Raw genomic sequence first — 8,465 nt, forward strand, 5'->3', positions numbered from 1 at the left:
GTAATTTTACTACACATTTCCATCAATATTTTACCATCAACTAAACTTAGTATTAGTAAAAATAAATCAACTTTTTCGAAAAAATTGATGTCTACCAAACACCTTTTTATAATTTATCAGTCAAACAAATTTCCCACCATATTCTGGGATATTTTTTTTCTCCTGTAATAAAAAATTTCTCATACCAAACATAAAAAAAAGAAGACAGGAAAGCTACGTCGGCAATAAGGGATTCACAAGGATATTTATTAAAGTAAGATCTCAAATAATTGACATATACAATTAATTACGGAGCTAGACTATTATGTGATGATCCAATAATTTAATTATTTGTTGGGTATAGTGGGTAAGCTATTTTCTATTTAAGGCCCAACAAGGGAGCATACTCTTCTCATATCTCATCCTTCGTTTATTACACTTCTCGCTTCTATTACTTATTTCTTCCTTGTCATGGCACTAACTGGTAAACTTAGTATTGAACTTGGTGTCCATTCATCCGCTGATAAGTTCTTCAATCTCTTCGCAAAGCAACTCCACCATATTCAAAACCTCTGTGATAGAGTTCATGGAACCAAGCTGCATCAAGGGGACTGGCATAGCGTTGGCTCGGAAAAGCACTGGACTTATACCATAGGTAAATACTTTTGTATTTAAATTATGAGTTTATGTTTTCTCTATCAATTTAAGATAAAATTATCTCTAGCAATCTCAAAGTTTATCATTTTGGAATTGGAGAAATTAATGTAGAGTATTTGGTTAAATTCATATAATAAAAAATAAATAATTTTTTTATAATATCCTTCCTTAATTCACTCAATCTCCAATGTGACGTAGTTTTGAAGTTGTCGGTAATAAATTCATCTCTACTTGATAGGAAAATGATAAACCCTTCAATTATATTAGGTAAAAAATTGGGTTAATTAATTATTTTTCTATATTTCTCATACAATGTTTCTTTTATTGATCTTAATTATATGGCTTGTGAAAAATAGATGGCAAGGTGACAACATGTAAGGAGAATATTGAATCCATTGACGAAAGGAACAAAACAATCACATACATCCTCTTCGATGGAGAAATCGATCAGAACTATAAGATCTTTAGGCTCATCTTGCAAGTTATTGCTAGGAATGATGGCGGTGCTATTGTTAAATGGACTATTGAATATGAGAAGACCAACGAGGATGTTGACCCTCCATTTGGCTACATGGAGTATTTCACCAAAGTTACCAAAGATGTTGATGTTAATCTTCTCAAGGCATAGCTCCAAAAGTTATGAAAAAATATCAAATCAGAAATAATGGGCTTGGCTTGGGGATAAGTGCTTATCTAAATAATCAGTGTGAAGTTTGACATGAAAATTAAGGATGTTTTCTTTTTATGTTGATCTTTTGTTTGCATGGAATAAAATTGAAGATGAATGTCATGATGTCTTGAAGAGTGTGTTAAATTATACGTTCAAAAGTTATGTAATTTAAATAAATGGACATTCGTGCCTTATATTACTATGACTATTATTAGTTTTTGTCCAATGCTTAATATTGTTTCTGAATTGTCTCAAAAAAAAAATTTGAAACTTTATTTTTTTAAGTCTAGATTAGAGATTAGCCAAATGTTCACCGATTGAGGGACTGAAGCATTAACTATAAGTTCAGGATACTTAATGTCTAATTTCCGATTGATCATGAATTTATTAATACAATAAAATAATGGGACTAACTGTTTAAATGGTTGAGTAAGTAAATAAAATTAGGGACCAATGATGTTTCTACTTTGGAGTTCGGAAACACGAATTTTAGTGGCAATCTATAAAGGATACATAGATGAACCAAAGTGGATTATTACGAAGTTTGAATGTGGTAAAATAATTGCTTGTTTGCAGCATGGACTATAATATCCTCGTATAAATCTTATTCACATTAGGTTAGAGTTTATCTTCATAGAATAAAATGTCTTAGTTTATGTGTTACCATCAGTTACCTTTGTTTCATTTTTTTTTAATTTTTTTTTGATAACAACCTTTGTTTCATTTTAAATATTTTGGTTACTAACACACCATTGAATCATCCAAATATAAAACCATAACTCCCATAGGAGCCTGGTGGAACAACAATAGGGTGTAAAACTCTTAAACCATGAATTTACCTCTTGTAGCTTTCCTTCTAAGATTACTTGTACTTCAAGAAAGTAAATCCACAACACTTCCAAAATTACTTGCCCACCATAATCACCTATTTCAAGCATGAAATTCGAATCAATAATTCATATCTCACATCGAATATTGACCCAAAGTCAAAACATCACAACAAACACACTTTAATATACTTACCCTATTCTTGAGTAGTCAAGAACGAGGGCTTCTTGTAACACATCATAGGCCGTTGGTGTATTATCATGCATATGGTATTAAGCGCAACATATTTCATCAAATAAATGCGGAAGCTAAACTTAATTGAATCACATTTAGTCTTAATCCGAAACATGAATATAATTTTTTTCCTTTCCTAATGTATTGCAATTCACTAATTAGTTCGAATCCAATTAAATCGTGTAATGCTAGTTACGTCTCATGTCTTTTTGAAATAAAATGGACAACATCTCCTTTGTATTTGGAGACATTGGAGATTATTGTAAAGAAAAGATGACTAATATAATCTCAGAAGAGGGGGTGAATTGTGTTACTTTTTTTTGCAAGAAACAAAGTAAATTAATACCCATTTTTAAGAAAACAACACAAAACGAAATAAACAGAAAACTATCAATTCCTAACCTTTAAACAGAACCAAAATAACATGTGTAACATACAAAAATGAGTTATAGCAGCAGAATCAAAAAGAGAAGAAAACACCAAATTTATCCTGGTTCACCATCTAACCACTTGAGAGCTACATCCAGATTGATGCCGATCATTCCACTATCATCAAGATTTCAACAGGTGCTTGAAAAACCATAGTAAAAAAGAATTTTACATGAATCTTGATCCAATCTTGATCAATCTCAACCTATACCCTTATAAGATCACTCCACTTCACCAAAACGAGTTACAACAATCCAATTTGTTAAAACAGATGTAGGGTAGCCTCCCCACATTCAGAATTACAAAACCAATTAGAAAAAGATTAAGAAATGAAAGAGATATTGAGCTTTTTCTCAAGGATATGCAAATAAAGCCTAAAAGGGTTCAATCTTTGATTTTCAGCAATCTAATGTTTTTTAGTGTTCATCCTTTGTTCTGAACCCCTAAGAAGTGTTTATATAGATGCCCAATTAAGTTACTAGTCTTTTATAGCTGCTAGACGTAATAACCCTAATGATTAAATTGTATTAATTAGAGTACTAATGTATAATTAGAGGGTTAAATTAGGTAGAAAGCCAAAAGAGAGAATAAATGTGCAAATTATGCAAAATAAGAGAGACCCAAAATAAAATAAATGTAACATTGACCCAAAGGGACTAACTAAACCAAAAGAGAAAGTCAACTATATGGTTAAGATTAAAGGATGTAATATAGGGAAGAACCAAGGGGAAATTTGTCCTTTCAACCCTATGTATTTTAAAAGTACCAAAACCACTCTCTCTTCCAACCCCTCCCCCCTTTTTCTTAATTTCCCCCTCTCCCTGCCTTAACACCATTTTCTTTTGTTCTTTCTAAAAGTTGCCTCATGTAGGCCATGAACATAAATGAGGGAAAAATATAAAAAAAATTATGCGGAAGAGGCAACCTTTGCCCACCCTCAAGCATGTTCAACCCAAGAATCATGCAATATACATATTAGGGGTTTAAAGTTGATATCTTTATTCGGATTAATATTCATGATCAAATGTGTTCTTGATCAATTCTTCAGACTTGAAGAACACAAGTCATCCGATGGAAATCCACACCACCTTGTTGTCTTGTAAGAGAAGAACGCTTCTTCGAACACCTAATACCCTTCAATGGAGGTTGCTAGACTCAAGAGAAGAGAAGAGAGTGAGTGGCGCATGTGGTGATCCCAAGAGAAGGAGAGATAGTCATTACACTGATGTGTGTGTTGGCTAGGATTTCGGTGGAGAAAATTAAAAAAGAAGAGTTACAAAAAATAAGGAATAAGGGGACTATATATGTGGCGCCTCATTAACCTAAAACTAGATTAAATCGGCGTCCTAATCAAATTTCAATCTTATTGGGTAATTTTCTTAACTTTATCCAATCAATCCAATTGATTGGTTTTCCCAATTTCAGCCAATTAATTTAATTAATTGGTTTTCTTAATTTTGGTCAATCAAACTAATTGATTGGTTTCCTTTATTTTCTCTATTTTTATTAAATCTAATTTAATGACTATATTTAAATTCCAATTCAAATTTCAAAATTAGAATTCAAATTAATTTTATTAATTCAACATTTAAATTAATTAGGTTACATAATGGATCAAGTCCAACTTGGCCCATGATGCTACCTACCCTCTCTTGGCCAAACATGTGAGATTTACCAACTTAGGCCCATTAACCTTTATTGGGCCCAGACCACATATGCTAGAATTCAAGACAACTTAAGGTGTTTGTGTGTGATCCATCAGGCCTAACATAGCCACTGACATAAATAGGCTTGGGCCTATTAGGTCCAATCCATCTAATGACAACACAGAGCACTAGCAAAGCTTTGTTGTCCATAGCTAGTTGAGTTCATCAAATCACCAACCTATTATACCTATTTCTTTACCATGTGAATTGTCCTTTTGTCTGAGTTATCTGCCCCATTGACCTAGGTTAAGGAAAACGTATCAACCCCTACGGTCTAGGGTTAGCTTTTTCCAAAATAGGAAATCTTCATTTATGGACTCTAAAAAGCGAGCCATCTTATGATTCCTTTACTATGCATAGATTCCCAAGTCTCGTAAATGTCATCCCAGTTTCACCGATATACAGATAACCTAATCTCTCACAGAGCTTGACAAATTCTTTCATCTTACCACACTTGCCTTGAGTCCCTAGGGCATGCCAAGAGAATACCTATGAGTCTCCATGTTTCAGGCAGACAATGTATACAATCAAAGCAAGCCTTCCAGAGCACAGGTTTGTGTGACAACATCAGGTCTAAGAAAAGACACACCTAAATAATAAGAGACATTACCTATTGATACTATCTATGAGATTTTTTTTAGTGTCATTTTATGGGTCAACTCAGTGTGAGCTATTATCTAATAGGTCCACCCACGAGTCAGCTAAGACATGTCTATATCTGTAGCTCACGAGTACTCCACCTTGCATCTCCATGCAAGTAGCTGAGTCGTGCTAATCTTACCAGAGATCACCAATGCCTATTCTCAATATCTCTAGACTAGGAATATATTTCTAGTAATGGACATGTGGTGTTATTGTGCCCTCATGATCGTGATCCCTATCACAGATCCTCAATGTGACACTCGTTCCATTCCAAGAGCTTTATCCAATTAGTCATATATAATATTTGAGACATGCAATATGAAACAAGATAAAGAATGCTTTTATTCATAAAATTTATTCGTAACAATAAGGAAGTATAGAGGTCCACTTGACTCTCAAATTGTCTCTAGGTTACCTATATACTAACAATCTCCCACTTGGCCTAGAGCCAATCAGACCGAAGTCTAGAGACGAGGCCCTTGCTAGGGCTCTGGAAAAAGAGGAGGGCTTGGAAGTTCCTCCACTGATGGAGGAACAAACTACAACATCCCCCCTCTACTTCAAAAACAAAAGAGGTGGTAATCAGGCAAGCACCTAAAGAACCTCTAGCTTCTGGCAACAACAACAACGAGAAGGGGAAAAAGAAGCCAGCCTCCCCCATCCTAGCAATCCCCCTTGCATCAAGGAGAAAATCTCAAATTGGGATTGCTGAAATTTTTAAAATGATGGGGAAGAAGATGGAGAAGCTTCTGCCTGATTTGTCTGGGAGTCAAGGGAGCCATAGGAATATGGAAAGTTGTGAGCCATTTAGTCCATGAGCTGAGGAATCAGAGTTGGCAATGAAGAGACTGGAACAAATACAAAAGTGATAAGTCTTGAGTAGAGAAAATAGCTATTTAAGAATGGAACAGTGGATCCGTTCCTTGTGTTAAAACTGTTTTAAAACCATCCATATTGTTGTCTCTTAATTACTGTTATTACTGTTGTTATTTCTGCTTTATTCAATCTTGTTTCTACAAATCTCCAATGAATATTGTCGTTCCTTCTTTCATCAAGAAAGATTTCATATATAATGACGCGAGGAGCTGTTTGCTATCATATTAAACCTACTGTTCTTGAGGAACGTTGTCAAGACAATAGGGAACGTTTGACCAAACAGGTCAATTACTAACTTTTCTTTTCATTTTCATTCTTTTTAAAATAGTTTAAGGCATTAATTAGAGTTATATCCTCGTGGGGACGATAATCTAGGCACTAATAATCCCATTTATTACTTGCTACGTGCACTTGCGCACTTGGGTTAAAGTTAAGAGAACAAATGTGTTTTCTCTTAATGAACTAGAATAAAGGAACGTCCTTCATCATAATATTTTAATCAACCAACAAGTTCACACCCAACAATCATACAACATCTATTTAAGTTGCTAAGTAGTTCCCATAAACCAACAAAACACAAATACAATTTGACGTTTTACCTACTTTAGGTACATTCAGTTTTATCAAAACTGAAACTGAACTACATGTACATATATGCCCATCTTTTGATATGTTATTTTATACTCTTTTACCTTTCGAACAAGGTATTGCACGCCCCATTTAGAGTTCTACAACTCAGGATACGCGCGCCGTAAGTTACTTTCTTAAAACTATCAAAACTGCACTTTCAATACTCCAACATACCTTACTCCTTTTCGAATTGTAGATATTTCACACATCTTCTATCTCACAAATTTTAATATGTTTTAGTAGGCACCTCAAGCTTCAATTTGATATATCAAAAGCCTAATTTGGGTAAGAAATGAGAGATATAAGAATTTTTCAAAACAATATACCCATTCTGTCAACCTCATCGCGAAATAGAACAACTCTCATTCAAACGCAAACTAGGAAGTTTCTACAACTCCAAATGACACTAAATTTTAAGACCATATAGGGGACATCATTATTTGAACCACTATGGAGAGAGTTATAGTCTCTCAAAGTTAGGGTAAAATCTCACTATTTTTCTAAAAAATTTGTCAAAGTCTCCTTTATCTTTCCAACTTTTCTCCACTTTATACAAGTGTGTTCCAATAGTCAAAAAGGGTACCTAATTGACCAAAGGTGGCATCCAAAAGATTAACATAACGTGGTGCACTTACAACCCCACAATATACTTTAATTCCTCTGATTACTTTTCATACTTAATGTCCTATTTATCATTCATGATAATTAAACATCATCAATAACTACAATAAGCCTAAAGCCTTTCCATCACATACATCAATATTTATATATACAAAGTTCTCCACTTATACAGTTACATTTACATCAACTATCAAATTTAACTATTACATCATTAACATAATAATCAAATAACTTAGACACAAAAGCATGAACAACTCTACGCATGTTCACCCCATCTCATACAAGACCAATGTTCATTCATTAAGTCAATGATACAAAATAAGCAAGTACTAAGTGCATCAAAATAATATCTCAAAATGCCAAGTAAATCCTCATGCACTCATATGTACATGTCAAAATACTCCATATGCTCGTATCCAAACTAAATGAGCTCTTGCCCAAGGCTTCTCCAGCAGCACTAGTGGTACCTGAAAATAATGCCCATAATGTGGGGTGATATTTGACAATTTCAGTAAATCACAGGTCCTGGAGGGTCACTCCACCTAATGGCTCACTCAATATGCTTGCAATGATAAACATATGAACAATATAACATACAAAACCACATCAATCACTGAGAAAACATCCATGGACTACTACTCTAGGATCCTAATTACAACTATCATCGAGCAAACGTCCAAGAACTATTGCTCAAGGATCCCGGAACTGGGCAAACATCCAAGAATATCCCAACAAGGATATTATGTAAGGTTCCCATCATATAACTCCCGAGAAATTCCTAGAGTGTTAACAACTCTAAGACATCGCGCCAACCGGAACTCCCTACCTAGGGTCCTATCCAGTGGAAGTCCACACAATATCTATCTACTGGCCAGAAAAATAGGTATATTCAAAACATATACCAAACAACAATACAAGTATATCCAAAACATATACCAAACAGCATGCCAAAATGCATGTCAAACATCAGGTGAAAATGAATGATCATACTCTATTACATATTATCAAAGATCACAAATCTAACATTTCCAAAGGACATGGCGGATCACACAAAGGGACAAACCCCTGGACACACAGAAGTTCACCTGTAAAAGTTTCACAATCAATTTCACAAAACAACAGAGAGAAGCTTTCAAAGTTTAATCCTCCAAGAGAATACATGCTTGAGAATAACATGCTTGAGAGTCAAATGA

General features: G+C 34.2%; 1 protein-coding gene across 1 annotated transcript; it reads left to right on the plus strand.

Annotated features, from left to right (window-relative positions):
- Positions 1 to 423: 423 nt before the first annotated feature.
- On the plus strand, positions 424 to 1,446 carry LOC133310744 (MLP-like protein 43). The gene is made up of 2 exons (XM_061511725.1): positions 424 to 634; positions 993 to 1,446. Exons 1-2 carry the CDS (start codon positions 451 to 453, stop codon positions 1,262 to 1,264), a joined length of 456 nt encoding a protein of 151 aa, XP_061367709.1. The 5' UTR covers positions 424 to 450; the 3' UTR covers positions 1,265 to 1,446.
- The last annotated feature ends 7,019 nt before the right edge of the window (positions 1,447 to 8,465 follow it).

The sequence above is a fragment of the Gastrolobium bilobum genome, unplaced genomic scaffold, assembly GCF_033153095.1.
Source record: "Gastrolobium bilobum isolate Gb01-03AN ecotype WA unplaced genomic scaffold, APGP_CSIRO_Gbil_v1 utg946, whole genome shotgun sequence".
Classification (NCBI taxonomy): Eukaryota; Viridiplantae; Streptophyta; class Magnoliopsida; order Fabales; family Fabaceae; genus Gastrolobium; species Gastrolobium bilobum.

Coding starts and splice junctions, on each gene's coding strand:
- LOC133310744 (XM_061511725.1), top strand. CDS start 451: ATGGCACTAACTGGTAAACTTAGTATTGAACTTGGTGTCCATTCATCC. Junction 635..992: donor GCACTGGACTTATACCATAG/GTAAATACTTTT, acceptor TGTGAAAAATAG/ATGGCAAGGTGACAACATGT.